At 44.8% G+C, this 26,776-nt stretch overlaps 1 protein-coding gene across 2 annotated transcripts in view; it reads right to left on the bottom strand.

Annotated features, from left to right (window-relative positions):
- Positions 1-3,578: 3,578 nt before the first annotated feature.
- Positions 3,579-26,776, bottom strand: part of zfta (zinc finger translocation associated) — a 36,274-nt gene continuing 13,076 nt past the window's right edge. For both annotated transcript variants that reach the window (XM_084325221.1, XM_084325222.1), the window contains exons 4-5: positions 8,637-9,134; positions 3,579-4,839 (exon numbers count right to left, since the gene is read on the bottom strand). In XM_084325221.1, coding sequence (XP_084181347.1) covers positions 4,130-4,839; positions 8,637-9,134 — 1,208 coding nt within the window. In that variant the 3' untranslated portion in view covers positions 3,579-4,129. The remainder of the gene's footprint in view (positions 4,840-8,636; positions 9,135-26,776) is intronic.

Below are 26,776 nucleotides of genomic sequence, written 5' to 3'. Positions count from 1 at the left end.
TTGGTTATACAGTAGATGGAGGGAATGGTGGCGGAGGGAGGATTACGTTATTCTAATCTTAGACCGGGACCACTTTAATGTTGAAATGAGACATTAAGTATTAAAACTCAGTTATAGACATGACAACTAAATTTAAGAGCACACGTGTTGTTGCGTAATGGTAGCAACGTTTCATACTGTATATCTCATGTCATAAATATGGACATTCCTCCAGCACTGCATGTGCTAGTGTGGTAAAAAAATCCTAAAATTGGACTGGGGTGAGATTAAGTGTGGTTGATGAGTTTTGAGTTATAAACTCTAAAAGCAAGGGTGACATCACCCATCTGCATTGCCTAACCCTATCCCTGCAATGTCTGAAAGGGACTGTTATGGACAGTCACGTTATATCATTATATCTAAAGATCCAGAACTAGAAAAGAAAAAGGTCTGAAAGAGGTCCACTTTTGCAGATTTACAACCCGAGAACTCAAGTAGACTTCCTTTCTTGGCGATGTTCCATTCCACAATCTGCATGGATCCACCTCCAAAACTATTCTCTGCATACATACCATATGCATACTGCACCTTATGTGTATACGGTATACCTAGTTCATCAGAGCATATATTTAGCATTTATAGATTAGATATATATTGTAAAGTATATTTATTGTAGAGCAAATATAACTGAGGACATACATACCCTCATCTTGCACCGTGACCTTTTTACACTGCCTACTTGCCCATAATTATGCGCTTGACCAGAGTTAATTATATTGTTAACACTGCCTATTTTAATTTGTACTTTTCCACTGTACTATATCATGTCTTCTACTACCTGTACCTCCCCTCCCCCATGCTATATGATGCCTTAATTTCCCCAAGGGGATCAATAAAGGAATATCTTATCATATTTACTCATGTCACACAAAAACACCCGACAAGACGACCTCCATTCTGTTATTTACCAGATTTTATTACAAGGATGGTTGAGAACGCATGTCTCGACAGGTGCACAGGTGAGAGGTGGTGCGAGTGGATTGGCTGATGACACGACGAGACAGCGAAAGTAAAGGAAATGGGGAAAAAACAAAGAAGGAACCATCAGATCAACTTCTGTGGTCGCTGATCAACCCCTTGAAGTGCGCTTTGTTTTAAAAAAGAATTCCATTTTGGAATTCTATAACATTCTCTTTCAGTGACCGGTGTGTGTGACGTCTTCATTAGAATGTTCCGTTCTCAGCTGTTGGCGTGGCAACCGGTGTGATTATTGTACACGTCAAAGGGTTAACCAATAGTACCACTAATTCATAGGGTAGTTTCTTTTTTTTTATTGTGCCCCTCCCCCATACATACAGTTAGGCTACAGGCACACAGACAAACAAGCACACACACCTCATCATAACAAACAACATTTATTCATTTCATCATTAATTTAGCCGAAATTGACTTTATTTTTATTCATTTCTTTTTTCATAATTAAGTGCTATGTCGAAAATCATAATGTGGGCGATAATCTTCAGGGGGCCAATAAGGACCGTTTGAGAGGGGAAACATGATTTAATCGTATTAATTATGGCATGGCGAGGTGGAGACCTTTGCAAGGCAGAGGAGATCAGAGGGATTCGGTTCAGTTGTGTTCCTTCACTGTCATTACTGCCACCTGCTTATTTCCAGAGCTGCTTTTTGGATGCATGTAAATCACGTCCAGTCTTCAGTTAATATACCAGGGTTGGGATAAATTTACTTGAAATTCAATACATTTAAAAAGGTGCATTCTGTAGTTTTGCGAGAATCAGAGAAGGGAATAATTTCTAAAGGTATATTTTCACAACTGAATAAACAAACTGTCCTCAGAGGAAAATGAGGTCCCTGAAAAACTGTTTGAAGCTAGAAAGCTTCCTGACAAGTTACAGTTTCATCGCGGTCATTTACAAAAGGCAGGGCCGCGATTTTGTTAACAAACATATCCCAGGCTAATGTTTGGTTCACAGCGCCTCAAAATTATTTTGTTTTCATTTTTGATTGGAGTAAATGTTTTTCGCAGGCTCTGCAAACAAACCCCCTCCTCTGAAACCGCGTAGTGCACCTTTAACCCTTTCACTACCACTCTACAGAAGGTTAACCTAGCATGGTAGTGAAAGGGTTAACCTTCTGTGGTGTGGTTGTGAAAGGGTTAACCCTTTGGTAGTGTGGTAGTGAAAGAGTTAAAACTGAGTTAAAACTGATCCCAATACGTCGCTCCTTCCCGTCTATTGCGTCAGAAAACCTGGACATCAAAAAGGTTGCTTGAAATCCGACGTCTTCCTAAACATTTTCAACAGCCTCTACTAACAAAAAGGTGACTGAATAAAGCGAGCAATGATGGAAACTGGATAATCCCTGAGTTGTGCATTTTCCAGGTGTAAAAGTCACATTTTTGTGGCCAACTTTTATGGCAAAGTGGTTATTTTAAAGTCGGTATTTTTTTTTAATTTTTTTTAAGATGTTTGCATGTTTTTATAATTTTTTTCCTTGTTGTTTTTTTGCATAAACATCGTAACTGAGCGAGACGGCGTGACTTGACTTTATGTGAAATGTCCAACGAAAATAGGAAATGTGTTTTTCCAACGTCATGAACTTGAATTGGTGAAGCCCAAATGAACCGTGGTCCAGCCATTAAAGCTCAAATCAGTCCTGACAATCATGCATGGTTGTGGGATTTCATGCAAAGAAAATGGCATTATTGTTTCTTCATTGTGTAGAAAAACCAGGCATAATTACAAACTTTTTGTAGAAACCAGGATGCAAAAAAGTGCTTGTATAAAAAGGAGAAATAATTAAAATATTCCACATACAGTATTTACATAGATTTCATTTTTTTGTGCAGCTTTCTTTTCGTAGCTATGGTGGAGTCTATGGAACATGGAAATGGATACGGGGCCAGTAAACGACAACGACAACACGGCTGTCTCTTAACACACTGACAGAGAGAGATGAAATCATCACGTCTCAATGAAATGTATGAAAATGAGGGGGAGGGAAGGACGATTCCCACCCCCCTTTGTAAACAAGGAATCAAATGACAGAAGTTGACCAAAGCACTGACTGCTGCTCTGTGCCATTCATTGTCTTGAGCAATACACTTCAAAACACACTCTCATTCAATTAGCTACACAGAAGGAAAGCTAGGATTTAGTAAAACATATTTTTTTTGGAACAAAAAGTGCTGAGTTTGTCTTCCAGACACACATCCCGACTCAAAACCAGCGTCACGTCGGCCTCGCCGAGAGCCTCTGGTTCTGATCTTCCTGAGTACGTTAAAGAAGACTTGAGACCTGTCAGGAAACAAGTCCTGCACTTCAAGCCCTGCACTCCAAGTCCTGCACCCCCCCCCCCCCCCCCCCCCCCCCCAGGACCTGGATTTGAAAACGTTTGGTGGGTTTCACGGACGTGGCTTAAGCCTCGTCCCGGATGAAGGATTTTCCTCACAAGAGTTCCCGGCAGCGCTTCATATTACAGAGACAAAGACAAAGGGTAATTACTGTGTTACAAATAAATATTTGTCATTATCAGCTTGAGCAGAAATGACCAGGTAATCTTTCTGTTATTACACAGTAAGTACCCTGTAATATGTGGGTAAGTGCTACAAGTTTTTAGTTGCGAACTAGGCTTAATATATGTCTTTGAAACTGGAACCTTTATACCCAAAAGGTATAACCTTGATGGCTAAACACCTGCCTTGCCATCAGGTAAATATTGGAGGATTGTCTACAACTTATATATATATATATATATATATATCCAAGGTCCAACAATAAGAATGGCCCATTGGTCTGGGGTCAATAAAAAAAGAACTTCACTTTGGACAGTAAACAAATCAGCAATCAGTAGAAATTGCTTTGGGGCCAGCGGATTTGCGAGGACGAGCTTTAACGTTGGACCCTGCCTATACCTCAACCAACGTCTCAGATCCAGGACTCAAGCTTTAACGTTGGACCCTGCCTATACCTCAACCAACGTCTCTGATCCAGGACTCAAGCTTTAACGTTGGACCCTGCCTATACCTCAACCAACGTCTCTGATCCAGGACTCAAGCTTTAACGTTGGACCCTGCCTATACCTCAACCGTCAACGTCTCTGATCCAGGACTCATAGGAACTCAAGGAACTCAAGCGAAAGGTAATTTGGAAAAGCAGGAGCCGTTGGAGGGCGGGACGGGTGCGAGCGGGGGGGGGGGCCCTTCTCTAAGTGCCAAAGAGCTCGGGATCATCTCACTCTCAACAGGGGACTTCCCTACGCCCCCCGACGCCGTGTGCTTGGAGGGAGGGAGCGGGGGGGCGGGCGAGGGAAGCCCCTCCCTAAGTGCCAAACCGGTCGGGATCAGTTCGCTCTTGACGGGCGGCGACTTCTCCGGGTGGCCTCCCGGCCCCAGTGCCATGTGCCCGTGGTCCTGGGAGGAGAAGCAGTCGTCGGAGTGGACGAAGTGCAGCGCCGTCTGATTGTAGGCGAGCAGCGCCCGCTGCTTCTCGTCCGGCACGTAGCCCAGCGAGTGCGGGTGCACCTGCTGGATGTGTCTCTTGATGGTGCTGACCTTCAGAGTGGCCAGCGTGGCGCCGCACACCATGCAGATGAGGCCGTGCCGCCGGCAGTCGTAGTCCATGAGGTACTCCATCCGCCAGCGCACCTGGTAGTTCCGCCGCTGGTCCTTGCCGGGGTAGTGGCTGTGGCGGGAGGGCGTGCCGGCGCCCCTCCCCCCGATGACGCCGCCCCCTTCCTCAGTCTTCAGCATTTTGGCGGCCGCTCGGTTGCCGGGGGAAGTCTGATTGCCGCTGTCCGCCGCTGTTGTACCTCGGGTGACGGGTTCACTGGGGTTGATTTCTGCCCCGACAGAGGGAAGGAAAGAGAGAGGATTTCAGAGAAGTTGTTTTGGTTCACATTATGGTTAAAAGATACTGTTGAATAGGCTAAGAGTTAATGGATAAAGTTTGTGCACAGATATGGTAAGGGACACGCCAACATTATGTGCTTACCGTCTTCTCTAGAGTCAGATCAGTAGAAAGCTATCTGGCTGCAAGCTGGCCTACCTTAGCACAAATGAATGGAAGCCGATACGGACCAGCTAGCCTAGCTGTTGGCCAAAAACACCTCTCCCAGAGTTTTAAGCTAGGCTAGTGGTCCGTATCCGCTTCCATTCATTCGTCTCCTAGGTGGTAGACCGCTTGCGTCAGCGTATCCGTTTCGTTACCAGGCACACGCCACTCCTAATAACGTTAACAGTACGTGTATATAATCACGCATCTGGAAAGCTGTACATTGTTCATCTCCGTGACCGTCGCGTTTGCAACCGTCTGCAACAATCAACTCTAACTGCAACCATCAACTCCTCGCTCATCTCTGGGGTGGTTCCCACCTCCCTAAAACAAGCTATCTTATCAAAGAACCAACCCTGAACCCCACGTCATAGATACAGAACCAACCATTTCACTGTAATGTGCATGTACTTTATACGTGACAAATAAAACAAAACTTGAAACAGATAACTATCACCCTGTCTCTCTCTTCTCTCCTTCCTCTCTAAATCACTTGAACACGCTGTATCAAACCAGCTCACTGATAATCTATTACAGAATGACCTCCTAGACCCTAATCAGTCAGGCTTCAGGACTGGTCACTCCACAGAGACGGCCCTCATAGCGGTCACAGAGGCTCTTCACTCAGCAAGAGCCTCGTCCTGATTCCCCTGGACCTGTCAACAGCCTTTGACTCAGTCAACCATGAGATTCTCCTTGCATCCCTTGCAGGAATGGGAGTGGCTGGCTCTGCACTGGCATGGCCGACATCCTACCTTGACAACCGCTCCTACCAAGTATCATGGAGAGGTACCCTGTCTGCCCCCCGCCCCCTACAGATGGGTGTCCCCCAGGGCTCGGTCCTTGGGCCCCTCTTGTTCTCTCTCTACACCAAATCTAGACATTATCATGTCTCATGCCTTCTCATATCACTGCTATGCCGATCACACCCAACTCTTCCTCTCCTTTCCTCCCTCAGATATCCAAGTCTCATCAGATATCCAAGTCTCAGAGCGGATCTCGGCCTGCCTGTCCGACATTTCTGCCTGGATGACGACCAACCACCTCAAACTGAACCTAAGCAAAGTTACTTCACCTGCACACACTTGTCCTCTATGCCAAATCGCAGCCTCCTAGGGTGGACCAACCCCCCCCCCCCCCCCCCCCTTCTACACTCATTGCACACACATATCCACACTCACTTTAAACAAACACTCACCGTAACACTTTGATTACCAGCCATGCGGTGCGCGTTACCCCCGTTAAATGCCACCACCCACTTCAATGATAGCGTTGTGAACGCATAATCTCTGTCTTAAATTATGGCTATGTGTCTAATCTGCCCGTCGTTTATCAATGACTTGTTTGCAGTCAACATTGTCGAAACGGATTTTCTTTTTTTAATCGCTTCATTTCTGTTTTATAGCATTTTGAAAAGCCCTTGTTTAAGGAAAATATAAAGATTCCGTGATGATCGGCATTTACTGGAATATTCGGGCATACACAAAAACTGTCATTTTTCGGCCTATTTATGAATCGTTTTCATATAAAGGCTAGATTATCGATAGTATATGTGTACTTATGCACACTATAGAAGCGGGCTGAAATATCGATTCTCTCATTTCCTGATCGCTCGCACAGCCACACACACACACATATGGCAAACACTGATATATAGGTGAAAATAGCTCTGATTATCCTAAGACTGGTAAAATAAATTCCTTACCTCAGATCAGATGTTATCCAAAAAGATTATTCAAATTCCTGATCGCCATTCCAAATATCCATCGCATTTATTGATTCAGCGTTGGGTACTGTAAATACATAATCCACACGTTTTCCGGGCCGGCGATCACAATGGATTCTTCAGTTGGCTTGACGGAAAAGTCCCCCCCCCCCCCCCAACTTAACCCTAACCCTTATACTAAGTTTGTATATTTGTAAAGTGTTGGGACTTTATTCCTCTTTTACTTACTTTTTTTACTGTATGAAGCACATTCTCAGGAGGCTCATACAGAACCAAGCATTTCACTGTAATGTATGTGACAAATATACTTTATACATGACAAATAAAAGCAAACTTGAACCAACAGAGCAAGCTTTAGAGCCGCTGGTCGCAGTTAAAAGTCAAACTCAAATAAAGCAAGACAGAGACAAAGAACAGAATGGGGTAATTAAGATAATGGTAAAGTCATACGAAGGACGGAAGGGAAGGGTGATATCAGCACTATATCAGGCAATAATGGACAGTAAGAGAAATACAACATTGTATGTAAAAGAAAAGTGGGAGAAAGAGTTAGAAATAGAGGAATGGTATAACACATGTAAGACGCAACAAACAACCACAGGATCAAGGATATGGAGGGAGTTTGGGTGGAAAAACATAATTAGATACTTTATAACACCAGAAATACAGGGCAATTACACACCAGTAGGGCTGCACGATTAATCGTTTTTTAATCGAAATCGCGATTTGGAATGATGCAATTATCAAATCGCCAAGCCTGCAATTAAAAAAATAAAAATAAAAAAAAACGTTTTTTTTTTTTTTTTTTTTTATTATTTAACCATGAAGTTCCATTGAGATACAAGATCTCCTTTGCAAGGTAGACCTGGCCAAGATGACAGCAATAACATTTGCAATACATCACACAGCAATAAAATGTGCGATACATCACACAAGAACATAATAAATGTGCATGTATACAATACATCACATGTAAACACAAAGCAGAATAGTCTACATGATAGTAAAAGTGTATAATACATGGTAATACAGTAATTTTGCAGTTGGGACCCGACTACAGAAAGCAGCAACATTCTTCTTGTAATTTTTTTTTAAAATATGTTATAATCGCATCGCAAATCGCAATCGCAATATCTGTCAGAATAATCGCAATTAGATTATTTCCCAAAATCGTGCAGCCCTACACACCAGCAAAGAAAACATGTTGGAGGGAGTGTGGACAGGAAGTGGCGAACCATACACACATATTCTGGGAATGTCAGAAGATAAGGCACTACTGGGAAGAGATAATAAATGAAATAATAGGATACGAAATACCCCAGGGAGGCCAAGTGTTGTATCTGGGGAATCTATCACAAGAAAGAATCCAAGGGGAAGACAAATACTTGATTAAGATATTGATAGTGGCAGCCAAAAAAGCTTTAACTAAACTGTGGTACAAGGTAGAAGTGCCGACGAAGGACCAATGGATAGAGTTAGTAGAGGGGATACAGGAAATGGAGAGAATCACACATCTGCTGAGGCTGCAAGAAGAAAAGTATGAATGGAAATGGGGAAAGTGGGAAGAATATAGGAGGGGAAGTAACAACATCACAGAGGATTGAAAAGGATACAAGAAAATGAATGAAAATGTAAATAAATAATGTAAATATAGAATGGACCGAAGGACCCATGCCACACTATTTTCTCATTTTTGTCTATTTGTTTTATATTTATGTACTGTTGATATGTTGAAATGTATCATCTATGAATGTTGTCTATGTAGGTTGTTGAATTTTCTTTTAAATAAAAGTCAAACTCCTCAATGGCGTACGTGAACATGCCTCGTTTATAATGAGTGAATTCTGCATAGCGAATACCTTCTTTAATCCTCGTGCCGGCTGCAGGTGTGCCTTCTGTGGGGTAATCTTTGGTCCAGACGGCAGCCATGGCCTCCCTCTCCTGCCGGCTCAGGGTGGTGGTCTCCGGGTGGCACTCCTGGATGTGGCGTCGGAAGCTGCTGACCTTGGTCTCGGGCAGCACCTGCGAGCACACCATGCAGAAGGTGCCGCGGCCCTGCGGCCCGTACGCCACCAGGTAGTCCAGGCGCAGCCTCCAGGGGTCGCCCCCGCGCAACCTCCTCTTCCGGGGCTGACGCAGGGGCTGCTGCTGACGCGGGGGGAGCGCCTGGTCGGGGGGCGCGACGATGCCGTCCTCGCCGATGAGGGCCGCGTCCTGGGCTGAGGTGCCGTCCGCGTAGAGGTCCGAGGTCATCTGGATGGCGTCCGGGTCCTGGGGGAAGAGGTCCACCCCGGGGTCGCTCATGTCTTTGGTGTTGGGCTCAGACTTGATGAAGTCGTTCAAAGGGTCTGGTTCTTCTGGCGAGGGGGAGAAAGCGGGGAGGGGATTAACAGGTTAATAACAGCACGAGCGTCACTTATAACCTCGCGAGACATCCGTGTAGCGAGATCTGTGCCGAGAGAACGCTCCGACGACCAAAGCGCAAAACTGCCCAGACCTGCGGCACACCTACGTGTTTATACGTCCCGGCCAAACACTAGAGTCAGTGTCAAACGATACTAGTTGTTATTATCATATCAATGGACACAGTAGGAGGGTCTGAGGGAGAGAGAGTTTCAAGTTTCTTTAATAGTTGTCATACAGAAGTACAGAATACTTTCATACAAAATGCTTCTTACTGTTACGCTCCAGAGACTGTGCTAGACAAGATAGTATCAAATAACATAGTATAGCATGTAATTTAGAAGTAGAAAATGAGGTCACAGTGTTCAGTATAGACATATGTACAATGTTCGATGCAGAATAGACGTAACTGAGTTACCATATAATATACAATACTATGCAGTGTACTAATGTACAGTACTATATAGTGCAGAGCAGAAATGGGATGAGGTACAATTTAGGTACAATTTACAGTAAGGTGTACGAGTTGTAGTGCAATCCTTCATCAATAAATATAAAGTGTGCGGAGTGGGTGCTACAGTGTGTTTGTTTAAAGTGAGTGTGTGCTATAAAGTGTGTGGAGTGGGTGCTACAGTGTGTTTGTTTAAAGTGAGTGTGTGCGTGTGGATGTGTGTGCTATGTGCGTTTGATGGTTGTTGGTGTAGTGTTCATTGTTCGTTTAGCAGCCTGATGGCCTGGGGATAGAAGCTTCTTCTGAGTCTTTCTGTGCTCGCCTTGAGACTCCGGTATCGCTTGCCTGACCGCAGCAGTTCAAAGAGGCAGTTGTTCGGGTGACTGGAGTCTTTAATGATTCTCTTAGCCTTGCCCCTGCACCGCTTGTTGTAAATGTTCTGGAGGGTGGGGAGCCCCCCTCCAATTGTGCGTTCGGCTGAACGTGTCACTCTTTGTAGTCTGCTTCGGTCTTGTGCAGTGCTATTCCCAAACCAGGAGGTGATGTTGCCAGTCAGGATGCTCTCTATTGTACATGAGTAGAAGTTCTTAAGGATCTTCTGACTGACTTGGAACTTCCTTAGGCGCCTGAGGAAGTAGAGGCGTTGTCGTGCCTTCTTCACAACACTGTCAATGTGTGTGGTCCATATCAAGTCCTCGGATATGTAGGCTCCGAGGTACTTAAAGTTGTTAACTCTCTCAACCGGTGCCCCGTTCAACCGGTGCCCCGTCAATGCTGAGGGGGCTGTAGTCCTTGACCCCCGACCTCCTGAAGTCCACAATCATCTCCTTTGTTTTGCTGACGTTCAGGGAGAGGCTGTTTTCCTGGCACCATCCCGCCAGGACCTTGACCTCTTCCAGGTAGGCCCTCTCGTCGTTGGCAGAGATCAGGCCCACCACCACTGTGTCGTCAGCAAATTTGATGATTGTATTGCTACTCCGCTGAGCCACACAGTCGTGTGTGTACAGGGAGTAGAGGAGGGGACTCAGAACACAGCCCTGGGGGGCCCCTATGTTGAGGGTGATGGATGAGGAGGTGTAGTTGCCTGCTCTCACCACCTGGGGTCTGCCCGTCAGGAAGTCCAAGACCCACTGGCAGAGGTCATAGTTCAAGCCCAGGTCCCTGAGCTTGGCTATGAGTATGGAGGGAACTATGGTATTGAATGCCGAGCTGTAGTCGATGAATAGCATTCTCACATAGTTCCCCTGCCTCTTGTCCAGGTGTGATGCTGCTGTGTGCAGCACATGGGCTATGGCGTCCTCCGTGGACCTGTTGGGGCGGTATGCAAATTGCAGGGGATCCATGTTGATGGGGAGGGAGGAGCAGATGTAGCCCTTTACTAGCTTCTCAAAGCACTTCATGGCTATGGAGGTGAGAGCTACAGGGCGGTAGTCGTTGAGGCAAGCAGGCTTGGATTTTTTGGGTACAGGGATAATAGTGGAGAGACACACACACAGAGAGACAGAGACCAGGGGAGAGAGAGACACACAGAGACAGAGACACAGAGTGTGAAGTGTAGAGCCATATGGAATCCGCGATCACGGAATCGCGGAATTGAGCAATAAAAATGGAATCAACTATAAAAAAAAAAAATTAAACGTTTTTTTTTTTATGTTGTGGGACTTGTACAGCACTTTGTTCAACTTTGGCAGTGCTGTAAAGTTTAAACCTTTTTAAATCTTAGACAAACAAAACACTTTGCTTTCATGTCATTTGAGGCTTTATAAAAGCAGCACAATGAACACAAATCTGTCAGTGCCGAGTCTGACCTCATCTTAAATAACAAACAGCATTGTTTGTTGTAGTTAACAAAGAGAGGCAGAGTTGATTTAGCAAAAATATATATAATAATTTTTTTTTTTAAATAATCGATTTTTTTTTTCATATTCGAATCCCATGCCCATCGAACAAAGCTTCGAAGTATTTAAGACAGCCCTATTAAATGGACTGTTATATCTTATTAAATTGTGGAAATTTATTCATTCCCACTTATTAGACACTATTTCTGATGGTAAAATGAGCGTACAAAGCAAAATACAGAATTCTGAAATATTAAAACGGAAAAAACGGAATTTGGAAAAAAATAAAACGGATTTCATATGGCTCTAGTGAAGTGTGGGGTCCATTAACTAACCAAGACTTCCCAAAATGGGAAAAACATCCATTAGAAGTACTGCATGCAGAATTGTGCAAAAACCTACTTAGGGTTCACAGACACACTGCCAATAATGCATGCAGGGCAGAACTTGGCCAATACCCTCGAATTATTCAAATACAAAAGCGAGCCATCAAATTTTATACACACCTCCAATCAAGTGTCCCCCACTCCTACCACTACAAAGCCCTTCAGAGCCAAGAGATTAACCCCTCTGCCAGCTAGTCAGAAATCTCTGCCCACAAACACCAGGGCCCTCATTCATCAACGTGTCTTACGCACAGATTTGTGCTTAACCTGTGCGTACGACCATTTCTAAGCAAAGAGTGGGATTCATCAATTTCAACTTGAACTTGACTCCATGCTTATGTGTACGCACAGCTCGGAGCACACTTAGCTGACGCCCAGTGGTAGAATATATTATTACAACAAGGAAATTAGCTTCTGTGCATTAGTTTCAACACTGGCATGTTCTGTATGAACCGTAATTCATTATAGTTCATTGTAAAATAGCAACAGTAGTGTAATTATGGTCAAAACCCTATAAATAGCATTTGGAATAATAGATCTTTCTCTCAGAATGAATGCAGCATGGTTTATATAGCGTTATCGGAATATACGGGGTGTACTGACTGACTGCGCTCCGCATAGCTCAACTCGTTATTATTTTGCGCACAGACCGCAGAAACACGGGAACGTTTTGATTATATTTAAAAGGCTTTATGTTAAATGAAACAAGTGGAATTTCGAAGCTGTAAGCAGAATACAAGTCATATGAACACCCACTATATAGTGTTCTTCCCCCTTTTTACTGTATAAGAAAGAATAAAAAACGCATTGCAATGACACCAGGGTGTATGTGTATTACAAAACCCTTGCAATAATGTGTCTTAAATGAATGAAAAGCATACATGCTCTGGACACAGAGCATATTGTGTGGGTGATATGACTTGTATTATGCTTACAGAATTCCACGTATTTAGTTTTACAATGTCAAAGCCTTTTAATGTAAATCAAAACGTTCCCGTATTTCTGCAATCTATGTGCAAAATAATAACGAGTTGAGTTCTAACAAAGAACATATTACATGCTGGTATGCTGACAGAGTAAACTATTATATGAATATGATATGATATAAGGTATACACTGGTCCGTCGCATACACTGGTATGCGCAAGTTACTGTTGCATAATGTAGGCTATGGCTGCTATTATATGTAATTCATATAGGCTACCTAATAGTATATGATTTTTAGAGGCATCTATTTTGTTGTCGGTAATACCGACAACAAAATAGATGCCTCTAAAAATCATATAGCCAATCGAACACAACTAATAAAGGCATTCATATCAGCACGGTTATAATGACACACAACCAACGCCAAACAGTGGTCAACGAACGGTCTTTATTAGTATTTTGAGCTGTCCAGGCAGAATTGCAGCAATGGTCTTAGGGAGCCGTTGATATCTGACATCACCGTTTACAAGTCCGCCTTTTATTTATCCCATAACACGCGTTGTGTCTTCTTGGTTCGACAGCAGTGAACAATCTCCGTGAAGTTTCTCAGAGTTCCGCTCGGGTCAGTCCATTATTTCACATCCCATGGGGGGGGTTTAATCACTTTTATGACCATATATGGATAATCATGCACGAGCATTGACGGTAGAACAAAGTGGTATTTATCAACACGGAGGAGCATAGGACCTGTGTACGCACGGTTGATGAATCCCGATTCTTCTGTGCGTACACTGGTTCTACATTCTGTGCTTACGTGTGGAAATAGAACATCTTCTACGGCACGTTGATGAATGAGGGCCCAGGGCCCTCATTTATCAACTTGACTTACGCACAGATATGTGCGTAACCCGTGCGTACGATCATTTCTAAGCAAAGTGTGGGATACATCAATTTGAACTTGTGCTTGACTTTGTGCATATATTTAAGCACAGGTCAGACCATGCGTAGTTGGCGCCCGGTGGTAGAATATTTTTACAACGCGGAAATAAGCACTGACTGCGCTCCGCGTAACTCAACTCGTTATTATTTTGCGCATATATTGCAGAAATACAGGAACGTTTTGATTATATTTAAAAGGCTTTGCCATTGTTAAACGTAATAAGTGGAACCCCGAAGCTGTAAGCAGAATACAAGTCATATGAACACCCACGATATAAACGCATTGCAACGAGAACAGACAGAGGTTATTTGTTGAGTGTATGTGTATACAAAACCCTTGCAATAAATGTGTCTTAAATGAATGAAAAGCATACATGCTCTGGACACAGAGCATATATCGTGTGGGTGATATCATGACTTGTATTCTGTGTCAAAGCCTAAATCAAAATGTCCCCGTATTTCTGCAATCTATGCGCAAAATAATAATGAGTTGAGTTCTAACAAAGAACGTATTACATGCTGGTAGGCTGATAGAGTAAACTATGATATGAATATGAAATGATATAAAGGTATACTGGTCCATCCGCGAGGATATCGAGGACTCGAGTTGGGGGACCCTGATGTAAACAAGACAAAAGTCTTTCTCTGGTCTGCATCCCCTTAACAATTGTGTGTATTGAGCCGTACTGTATTGTACCCATTCTGCAATCTGACTTTGCGTGCCGCACACGAGATATCTCTGGTTTATTTATAGGTGGTTGAAAGCCACTCACGAGATTTCCCGGATTTTTTTTTTTTAGCGATCTGAAATCATATTGCATCACCCGAGCCTACCCGAGTATACCCGAGCGGCGCCGGCGATCATTGTGGAAAAAAGCGCCCCCTGTCGTCTCCCAGATGACATAAGGGATTTTGGAATGGACTCAATGAAAATGGATGGGGAAAGAAATCCAGTACTCCACATTTTCCAGTCCACTGATCCAGCCGGGGTTACCAGAGTTCATTCTGGATCCTCTGAGCCTCGCTGATCATGGAGTTCTACTGTATCGCGTTGCATCTATACACTTATCGATTTTTTCGAATGGTGATCAGGAATTGGAATATACCAGTTGGATACCATCTGATGTCAGGTAAGGACTCTATGTTATCAGTGTTAAGGGGTCCCCACACGGCGAGCGATTTTAGCCAGGCAACCGATTTTTTTAGCGAGCCGACCGGCAGAATTGTATCGCCTCCATTGTTATGAATGAGAGAACTCACACGGCAGGAGATTTTGAAGCGACAGTTGCGCAGATATTTCTGTCGCCTCGCTAAATATCGCCTCGATCCTATTTTTTGAGGCGACACAGCAGGACAATGAGGAAATAACATGACTTCTACAGAAGTTCTACTGGTGTATCATTTGTACACCATTAATGTATCATTCAATACATTCATTGATCAATAACCTACATATTATTACCATGCTACTTGTTATGTTCATTATTAATAACGGGAACAATTTAAATAAATAACGTTAGTTTGAGAAGCTGTAGTGGCCGCTTGTCATTAACTAATAAATGAACAATGCGCCACGATGCACCTACTACTAGTGTTTTTATACTCGGGTAACAAAAGAAGCTGTGGATGTTGACAAGAGTTTAATGTCCAGGCTGCAGCTGATGTAGTTTGTAAGGTTTATTGTCCAAAGAAAATTATGGTTGAGAACAAAACAGTTTGCGTCTTCCGTGAAAAAAACACTCTCAGCAGCTGCATAACAATACTTGTCCAATCGTTGGTAATGAACGTATCGTAGCGATCAGGCATGCATAGTAATGTCAGGAAGAATGAGGAGAGGTTGTATTCGTATATGGTGGTTTAATTCCAGCTCAATATGGGTTTTACAGGTTAATACTCTCTCGTACTGCACAACACAGCTACCCGCTAACCCGCTTCACAACAACCTAATAACGTAACGTCCGGGACTCCGGTCCCGGCGGTCCGCCCTACTATATCTCCCGGGGGGAAACACCCCCAGCTAAACAGAGCAACACATAGCTTATGCATATCATTATACCTGAGAACGGTCGCCTCTGGTGTGGGGGGCTAAGCGATTGTCATTGAGCGACAGGCGATCACATCGCCAGGCGACGTCTGTCGCCCGCCGTGTGCAGACCACTTTAGGATAATCAGAGTAAGTTTGATGAAGTTATAGGCGGTTTTGTGAAAAGGACTCTTTCGGTGTCACTGTAAAAGTCCGAGAGGAAATCAACGCAGCGATTATCCGTGCGCGGCCCGAATGTGCTTGCGTGCACGTATAATATTGATCATCTAGCGTTTATTTGAAAACGATTCATAAAAAGGCAGACGAATATCAACGTTGTGGAATATTCCAGTAAAAGATGATTTTCATAGAATGGTCCAGAATGGGCTGTTTTTTATCTGAAAACGGGTGCTTTTCTAAATGCTCTGAAACGGAAATGACGCGATAAAAAAACAATCTGCCTTGACAGCACTGACTGGAAAATAGTCTTTGATAATGCGATGGGCAGATTAGACACATAGCCATAATTTAAAACATAGATTAGGCAATATTAACGTTAACATTGGCGCCGATGGTGGCATTCAGGGGGTAAAAAGGAAAACCCGGCGTGGCACTCAAAGTGTTAAATAAAGTTTTTCATTCATTCATTCAGCCATTAAATGCAATTTGAGAATATAGGCTAAAGCGACGGCCTAGCCTATACATATTATTTAATGTTTTCATAAGCGTAAAGATACAACAGCTAGATTAATGATCAAGTTAGTTTACTGTATGCAGGCTTCGCAGGGCTGTGTGTTATTATATGCGCAAGTTACTGTTGCATAATGTAGGCTATGGGCTGGCTGCTATTATATGTACTTCATATAGGCTGCCTAATACCAACAACAAAATAGATTGTAGCATATGCCTCTACACACATTATATTATACACATCATATTATATCTTGGTTCGGCAGCGCCTCTGTGAACAATCTCTCAGAGTTTGCTCCATCAGTAATGTGAACGGGATTCCACTTGGTCAATGTACAGATAATCTGCGATGCGCATTTTGGCTGATAATGTGCCGGTGGCCGGAGTCTCATTCATATTCACTTAAATGCAGATCATAGTTATCCACTGAAGCCATATGACTCTGACCAGAACGGGCTCATGACGAGCGCACATAATAGGCATTAGAGCGCAGAGTTGTCTGTGAATTTGGCAACTTCATTGGATTTATTTATTCTCTAAAGATATCTATAATCATACGATTAAATATTGTTTAAAATAAAACGCTAAATACTATTATTCTGTGTGTCATGTTTCCAAATAAGATTGTTCACAACGGGAAATGCTGTATACGTTCAATTTGTTGGTTGGAGGACCTCGGTGATCAATCTCGCTCTCAGTGAAGTCTCTCAGAGTTTGCTCGGGTTAGTCCACTTTTCCACATTTCATGGGGGTGTTCCATTACCGTATATGGTTAATCGGGGCGGTTCTGGTATGCAAATACTTAAAACAGTGCACAAGCTCAAACGTAGGATCAAAGTCATATTTATCAAGACAGGTGTGCGTAGGACCTGTGTACGCACGTGTGATAAGTCCCGTTTCTTTTGTGCGTGCACACATTCTAAATTCTGTGCTTGCTTACGTATGAAAATAGAATACTTTCTGAGAAAAATTGATGAATGAGGGCCCAGGGCTTCAGGACAGACACCAAGAAATCTGGCCCAACCAAATAATCTCAAAACAAAAAGAAAATGATATAGAATATTGGAACAAATCACAAAGTAAATTCAAATTCTATTTGACCCTAAACAGAGAGTACACAGTGGCAGAATACCTGACCACTGTGAATGATATAAAATTAAGAAAGACATTGACACAGTACAGACTGAGTGGACATAGCCTAGCCATAGTAACAGGCCATCACAGGCAGAAGAGGCCAGGCTGTGTTCACTTTGTCATCAGGGGGATGTTAAGACAGAATCTCACTTCCTACTACACTGAGAAATATAAGGATCTAAGAGAAGTTTTCTTTGATAAAATAGATCCACAGTTTATCCATCTCCCTGATCATCAAAAGCTGTTATATATGTGTGGGGAGAAAAGTGTACAGCATTAGCTGCAAAATATGTAGATGGTTGTCATACAATAAGAGAACAAGCTCTGTAAATACATGTATCTGGGTGGCTACATCTGTAAAATGACTACCCGATTGAATGATTATTTTGTAATTGAATAAGTTTGTTGATTGTCTTTACTGTTATTAATATTACTGTTATTAATATTATGGTATTTTATTGCTTAATATATATGTTATCGTTTGTACGTTGAACTTGCTTTGGCAATAAGTATGTTAATATTTCATGCCAATAAAGCCTATTTGAATTTGAGACACATAGATACAGACACATAGAGACAGAGAGACACACAGAGACACATAGATACAGAGACACACACACACACACACACACAGAGAGACACACAGAGACCAAGGGAGAGCGAGAGACACAGAGACAGAGAGAGACACAGACAGAAAGAGACACATAGAGAGAGAGACACACATAGAGACAGAGACAGACACATAGAGAGAGAGACACATAGAGACAGAGAGACACATAAGAGAGGTAGGATAATGCCAGGTTGCACCCGCAGGCGTCACGCTCACTTCTGTTGGGTCGGCTGAAAGAGTCGACAGACCTGTGGTTCTTAAATCGCATGTGAGGAGGAACAGCACTGTGGGGCTTTTAGGCCCCGTTCACACTGCAGGCAAAGTTGGCCCAAATCTGGTTATTTTCACGACAGTGTGACCGGCACAAATCACATGGAAGCTGATCTTTCCAATTCTGATTTGGGCCACTTTCACATATGTGTTCCTGAATCAGATGCAGGTCTATTTTATTTGTTATCCTGGGTCATGTGACTTTTACGTCACTCTAGATTTGACATTTGTCAAATTAGTTTTTTTCTTTATTGTTCATCTGCGCATGCGGGTCAGTTCAGGAGTGTGACCAGTTCGCACTGGAATCTGATATTGACCACATTTTTTTTAAAGATTATTACGTAGGCGGCTACGTGGTGCAGTGGGCAAGGCGCTCACCACGAATACTGGAGACTAGGCTCGAACAGGTTCGCCTCCCTGTTCGAGCCCAGCGCTCCACATTGCTCTCAGTTTAGCTGGTCGTCCGCACTAATACACATTGGCAGTATTACGGGGAGGGAAACCGATGGGTGGGGATCGGGCGTTGTGGACAGCGACTCCTACAGGTCGGTTGGTGCGCCTGCGCAGTAGAATCAGGAAGCAACGGGAGCGGGGCCCCTCCAAAGCCCAGACCCCTGACGTTGAAAGATCGAGCCGCGCAGGTGGAAAGATGAGACTGCTGTTACCTCAAGTATCGGAGGGGACTCGTGCTATGTATGACTTAGTCCACATTAATTTGCAGCCGGCTTGTGGGAGGCAAGAAACAGCGTTCAAAGACAGGGGAGGGTTGAATTGGATGATACGAAAATTGGGATGAAAAAAAAAAATAGAAAATGGGAGAAAAAAAAGTGGATAAAAAAATATATATATATTATTACGTGAACAGCCCAAAAGAAAATACATCTGATCTGAGCAATACATTTGAATTGAGCACCTAGGCCTGCAGTGTGAATGCGGCCCTAGACTGCGAGCATCGCTAATGAGCTGAAAGCAGGGTAACTCCTTTTCAAGGTGATGTTTGAGCGATAGACAGGACTACCGTAACCCTTTCACTACCACACGACAAAGGGTTAACCCTTTCACAGCCACTACAGAAGGTTAACCCCTTTCACTACCGAAAGGGTTAACCTTCTGTAGTGTGGTAGTGAAAGGGTTATTGTTGTTGTCAGAAGCTGAGGAGCACCAGCATGGCCTGCACACTTACAAAACATCCCTACTAAAAACAGTTGTAGCCCAGCTCTGCAGCGGAAAACAATTGGCGTACAGCGCTGCGGTGCAACACGGCCATCCCGGGTTCGACTCCCGGACCCGGCGACCTTTGCCGAATGTCTTCCCCCATACTTCCTCTCTCTCTCTGCCGGACTGCCCGGAGAAAAACAATAAAAATCTACCAAAAAAATTATAAGAAGAAAAAATAAGAAAGAAAACAATGAGAAAAAACATCTATGGTATGATGGAAAATACCCCCCCCCCCCCAAAAAAAAGAAAACCGTTAACCAATAACAAAAAGTAAAATCAATGATCACAGCTCCTAATCTGGGTTTAACCGCCAGTCTGTGCCTAAAACCGCCCCTCCCCCGCTAAGAAGCTGTTATGGACATCCCAATGGATTAGGCAGAACCAAGCAATATGGTTATGGTTCCAACTTGCTCTCTGATTGGCTGGTTTGAATCGTAATCCCTTTAAACAGGCCATAGCCGTTATGGCTTAAGAGTCTGATCTTGGACCAGGCAGCCCCTCAACTGCCGTACTCTCGAGTCGATAGTCATAGAAACTGCTGGGAGTTACAAAATGTTATGTATATTATTGTTGTTTTTTAGGGCATTTCTGCTTTCATTTGTTAGCACATTGTTGATTGACAGGAAACGTGTGGTGATAGAAGGGGTGGGACATGCAATAAAGGTCAAGGGTGAGCCACCAGGCCCCATGTTGTAGAGTAGGCAAAGACTAATTTCTCCTTTATACATTTATTTTAATGTTCTCTTTACAAATTTAATTCAATTTGTATTATATTCATCGTATTAACAGGTAATCATCATTATATGACAACTGTGGCCAATGAATTGTGTTTATTAGCAGTGTCATATTGTAGGAAATGAATCACATTAATCAATCTTTTAGAACACCGAGTAGTTGATACTGTGGTGAATGTGTGTTTTGTGTAATTTGGTAGTGAATAATTCATTTATTATCTGTAATTCCTATGATAGATGATGCCTGAGGTTCTGGTATATTCTACATAGCAGGGTTGGGATCAATTCACTCACTTGTCATATAATCAATTCAGGAAGTGGATTTTCTTAAAATAGTCAATAATGGAAAAACTCCTCTGCATTAAAATGTTGTATTATCTAACTGACAGTTAATTGAGAGTTTTCACACCAGCAGGTAAACAGCGATTATTTTATGGGGGACTGTCAGACTGGCTTGTAGCATCATCCTCTTTGGTAGAAATATCTGTACCTTGAGAGTGCCTATATGTTTGTATACACTGATGATACATACTAAAGATCAACATGTTTATAATACCAGACATGCAGCTATGGAAAGATTCACGCCTTCCACTACCCAAAACTAATTCATTAAAGAAAACTGTGTATAGATGTATAGAGCCATGTCAAACTGGAACAAACTGTCATTACATCGAACACACATATTACCAGTAAGACAAGTTTCATCCGCTTTTTCTGTAGCATTCGGTAGCTGACCAACCAGTGTTAGCTGTAGCATTCAGTAGCTGACCCAGCAGTTTGATAGCAAATACCGGTATTACTACAGCTGAAACCTGCCCAATTTTCCACCGTTGACTAAAACACATATTTTCAAATCAATATCTGAAATAAAGAAAAAAAAAAAAAAAAAAAACCAACCTTCATAGTGTCTTTACTAGTGTGCACTTTGCTACTAAGGAATCTACCTTGTCTATATTACTAGTACCTACTATGCTAATATGTCTATACTACTACTATGCCTATATGACTACCTACTAGGGGTGGACGGTATAAGGTATGGATTTTGACTATACCTTCATACCTTGTCTAGAGCAGCTAGTCACAGCAGTAGCAATGCCGTTAACGTTACTTGACGATTCACTCGCCGTTTGCAGTGGTCGTTGCATAGTGTTTAATTGTACTGAGTTTTTCTCCACTTGTTCACGGACCTTGCCATAATAGTTGTCATTTCAATTTGGCTAAGGAGGCCGAGGAGACTTGCTTTAGCACAGCAACGGGGCTAACATTAGCCGCTAAGCTAGCCCCTTTCGTGACTGATGCAAGGCTTGCATCACAGTCACGAAAGGGGCTACCGCTAAGCTAACTCACGTTAGCCACTAAGCTAACGTTCTTCTAACGTGACTCTGCGGCACAGTTCCATTAGTGAGGAGGGGGGCGTGGGTATATTGACGAGGCTTGACAACAGAGGTTCAAAGATAACTTCACATTTATTTGGCTATTCGTTTCTTTATATAGCTTTATCCATCGGAGCTGCTCCCGTTTGCAACTCTGTGTGTTGACAATCCGGGTGTGACATCATCACCTATGGCATCTTAGGAAGCTCTCTCTCTCTCGTCAAACATGTACTGTTGTGAAGGGCCAGATTAAACCGAATATATATATTTATTTATATATATATATTTAATTGTATTTGTATATTCTCTAATATTCCCTGATATCCCTTGTATATTCCTTGTACAATATGCATTGAATATCCATTCTAGCCTACTGAACATCCCATAATAGTCTCCATTCTACTATTGGTCGAGACCTTGGTGCCAGGCTGCCATACCCCTCAGACCCAGTTCAAACGTACCGCTCCACATGTACGAACAAGTCCTAGTTCCGCGTAGGAATCTGGCTACCGCACCACTAATGGGACTATTTGTTCATAGTGCGTATATATACTGCGCTACTAAAGTAGGACTTTCTTTTCAGTCCAGTTTCTTACCCTCCAATAGAGTCACAGACGTAAAGCCTCCCCGCGACGCCACGTGTGGGAGTAAGGCCAAGTTCGCCTACCATCGGTATTGAGACATCGTGTATATTAATATTTGAATAGTCATATTTGGCACTATATCGTCGAGTTGGACGTAGTCTATTAAGCTAATAATAGTCTGTTAATATATAGTGCTTCGTGCGGTGAGAATACTACCGTAGTCAGTACCCCATCGTTTCGGGCAGAGAACTGGCTGCTTACCCAGGGTGGTTGCCCCCATGTGAAGCTGCACCCGAGGAGCCCCAGAGCCGACGAGCGAGTGGACCTGTATACCGGATTATTCTACCGACGACAGCCCGCCTTCCCAGGCACGGATTATGCTTTGTATACTTTGATTATTCCATGGATAAAGACCCCCGACACTGCCGTGTGTTGGAACCCCCCCCCCGGAGAGGACGCAAGGTGAGGAGACGCTCTGCAAGACGAGGTCGCTTCACGTCTCTCCCCCGTGGACCGGAGAGAGCCGGCCCACAAAGAGTCCACCTGCTTTCATCTGTGGTCCAAGGATCGCCGGCGCATTGAACGGCACTACAGTGGGTTCACCTGGCATACCCTTGGCCGGACGAGGCAGCCGGATTCTACCCCCCCCCCCCTCCTACTCCTGTCGGCTTACAAGCGACCGGATTAACCCCCTCTAGTGTATCTAGTATATAATCATTAAAGTATCATTGCTGTTATTCCTTAACTATTCCAGGTCGTATATTTACCACCTGCGCCTTCAGAGATTGGACATTCTCTATTGATATACCGACGAATACTCTTTGCCATAAAAGTGCATACTATTTCAATTCATAAATGTAATTAAGTGATTAAGTGCTTGTTCTACACACCATCGCTGTGTAGAAATAAAGACCTGTTTCGACTTCGTACATTTGTGTTGGATCCGTTTCATCTACGTGAGAGTGTTTATGATAATATATTTATGCCGTGTACTGGGTGGCCGAATATTAAGTACAAAGGTAGTGGTAGTAAGTATCATATCTAGTAATACAGTCAGGGAATTGTACCCCTCAGTTACAATTGGTCCTTCGAGCCGGAGGGTAATTAGTGTAATATTAATATAGTGTTATTAATATTGAAATGGCCTATGATGAACACTCCACGAAACGATCCTCCTAACCAACGCCCGCAGCGCGAACGACGGCTCCCTCAGTACTTAGAGGCTTACGCTGTCAGTCAACAACCTAGTCTTCTACTAACAGTAAACGCGGTAAAACTAGAAAGTAAAAGTATGTCTAACCCCAACGCCCAGACTACCCCGACCATAGAGGCCCCTACGGGCTCTAATGTAACTGACCAAGTTCACGGTGGGGACCAGTGGGAACCAGACATGACTTCACACCCCGCCAGTACTGAAGAAGTAGTCCCCGATGAGTCCCGGGAGGAATACAACGCTACCGAGAGAGAACTCGGCACGGAAGAAGACGGGGAGAGCACCGTGGAGATAGAACTCCAAGGCTCCGCAAGGAGTACCCCGAGGGAAGGCTCCCCTATACAACCGCCTTCTCCCAGCGAGGCAGAGAGGACCCTACAGCAGACCTTCCTCATCAGCCTGAACGCCGCTGCTGAACGCGACCGACTGCAGATCCAGCAGCGAAGCGAACACGAGCAGATACGTCTAGAAATAAGACGCATTCAGATGGAAGAGAATGTGGCCCGAGAACGAGCCGGTGCTCAACGGGACGCAGCGCGCGACAGACAGCAGTCGCAACTAATAGAACAGCTGATCAGACGGACAACACCCTCTCCCTCCGCCAGAGGCTCCAGGAACTCGTCTAGACACACCTCCAGGGCGGCATCCCCTAGCCGAGTAAACAACCCTGAACTTGACCAACAGACGAGGTCTATACCCCCCACAGACCACCTCCCCCCACCGGTCCAAGCGAGACCTAGCAACCGGGAAGGAGCAGCATATCCTGTGGAGAGGCTAAACCAGAGACTACAAGCACTGGATGACCTAACTGAAGACGAAGAGGAAGAGGAGGAGAACCACGCCCGAAGACAGCACAGTACTCTACCGGACCAGGAGGCCCGGTACAGCCCAGGCTATACTCCCGCGGAGCTGCGCTACAGACCCCCGACTCTATACCCGGGTGAGCACGACGCACGACCCGCACCGAGGAACAGCACCTGGACAAGCGGGCCATGGTACACTGCCGGTACCAGCCCATACCAAGGAGCGGGAGGAGACTCGCCTAGGAGGCCTCTCCCCCAACGCTCGCCGATGTATCCACAGTCAGCGTCATACATTGGCACGCCTATGGTACCCGACTTCACCCAAGAGAACCGGGCCCAGTATACAGAACTCCGCATGTGTCTGGAGACCATGTTGGTGGATGTATTGGATGAACGCCACAAATACGCCATCCTACTGAAGCACTTAAAGGTACCCCGCGCACATAATATAGCGCTCGCCTACGCGACTTCCACCACCCCATACACAGCAGCGCTGGTAGCATTGGACCAGAGGTATGGGCGCATATGGGATTACGTGATCCAGGAGATCCGACACATCGACCGCTTACCCCCAGCAATAGACAATCGAGCACTGGACGACCTGTCCATCAGAGTGCAGTCCCTGGTAGGGATGTTGGGAGCGCAAAGAGAGAAGGGGAGGCATGAACTTTACGCCAACTCAAATGTGGAAAGGATCCTGGAGAAGCTGCCGCCCGCTCGTCAGGAGCGCTTTAGGCGGCAGAGGGACCACAGAGACCCGAATGGCCCCGAACCGAACCTCCTCGATCTAGCAGACTTCCTGGCGAGAGAAGTCAGCAGCCTACGGCTAGATACATTCGGACGGAGCACCCCTGGCTCCAGAGAAGGAACCAGACGACTAAATGATGGAAGAAGATCGGTGACTGTGATGCACCAATCGGAGTCAGTACCGAGCAGCAGGAGCCACAGTACCCCCTCCAGAACGGAGAAGTGGAAGATAGTGTGCCCCTACTGTGAGAAAGAACACTGGCTAGCGCAATGTGACTCCTTCCCCAAGCTGAACGCGGAGGAAGCAGGTCAATGGATAAAGTCCAACAAGCGCTGTTTTCGCTGTGCGCGCTCACACATGGCAGCCGAATGCCGCTTAAAGAAAAGGTGCACCAAGTGCGATGGAGCCCATCTGGACATACTTCACGACAGTAACAGACGGCGCCCTTCACCTGCACCATCCAGCCGCAAAGCGAGCGTCATGTACATCGATCCCGCCAGCAGCAGTGGAGCCCGAGTACTCCTAAAAGTAGTGCGTGTGACACTAAGCTACCAGAATAAAGTCCTGGACACTTACGCCGTCCTCGATGACGGGTCAGAGAAGACCCTGCTGCTCGCCTCCGCTGCGGCCCAGCTAGGGCTGCGGGGAAGCAAAACCCAAATGACAATTCGGACAATAAGACGAGATTTGAAGACGATAAAGGGCGAGAATGTCTCATTCTCTATCGCAGCAAGCGGCCAGCCTGAGCGACGGTACCAGATTGCAGACGCTTTCACCAGCCAAGAAATAGGACTGTCGCGGTACACATACCCCGTCGCCAAGCTGATGGAGAAATATGCACATCTGCGCAAGTTACCGATCCCGCTCATAGACAATGCTATGCCGACCCTGTTGATAGGCTCCGACCATGCAGACCTCATTGTCCCGATAGACCGGGTTCATACCGGACCCCGAGGCTGTCCTGCAGCAGTCGAGACCCGTTTGGGATGGACTCTCCAAGGCCCGCTCGCCAAATCTCTCAACCGAAGTACAGCCACTAGATGTCTCCACTCCCGAGTCACAGAGGGAGAAACCGCACTCCTGCAACACGTAGAGAGGCTATGGACCTTGGAACAAATGCCCTTTAAGAACGGAAAGAAAGACATTCGCTCTAAAGATGACATTTACGCAATTCACCTCCTCGAGACAGGGACCAAGAGAGTCCCGGTCAACGGCGTGTTGAGATACGCCACGCCACTCCTGCGGCGAGAAGGAATGCCTACTTTCCACGCCAAGACAGACGCCACAGAACGGTACCTGCTGAACACGGAGCGGCGCTTAGCCAAGAACCCCGCCCAAGAGAGTGTATACCGCGCTCAGATTGAGAAGCTCATCACAGCGGGACACGTCACAAAGATGGACATTAAAGAGGCTGACCAGACCACTGAATCGTGGTACGTGCCCCACCACAAGGTCCATCACAACGGTAAAGACCGCATAGTATTTAACTGCAGCTACCAGATCGGATCCCAAAATCTGAATAAAGAGTTACTGCCCGGTCCCACACTCGGCCCCTCCCTACTCGGCGTTCTACTCCGCTTCCGCCAGGAAAAGGTGGCCATCAGCGGGGACATTAAAGGAATGTTCCTGCAGGTGAGATTAGTAGAGGCGGACAAG

This window comes from Notolepis coatsorum (genome assembly GCF_963971535.1).
Source record: "Notolepis coatsorum genome assembly, chromosome: 1".
Taxonomy (NCBI): domain Eukaryota; kingdom Metazoa; phylum Chordata; class Actinopteri; order Aulopiformes; family Paralepididae; genus Notolepis; species Notolepis coatsorum.
Note: the sequence above shows the minus strand (reverse complement) of the source record. Positions and strands in the feature narration are given on the sequence as shown.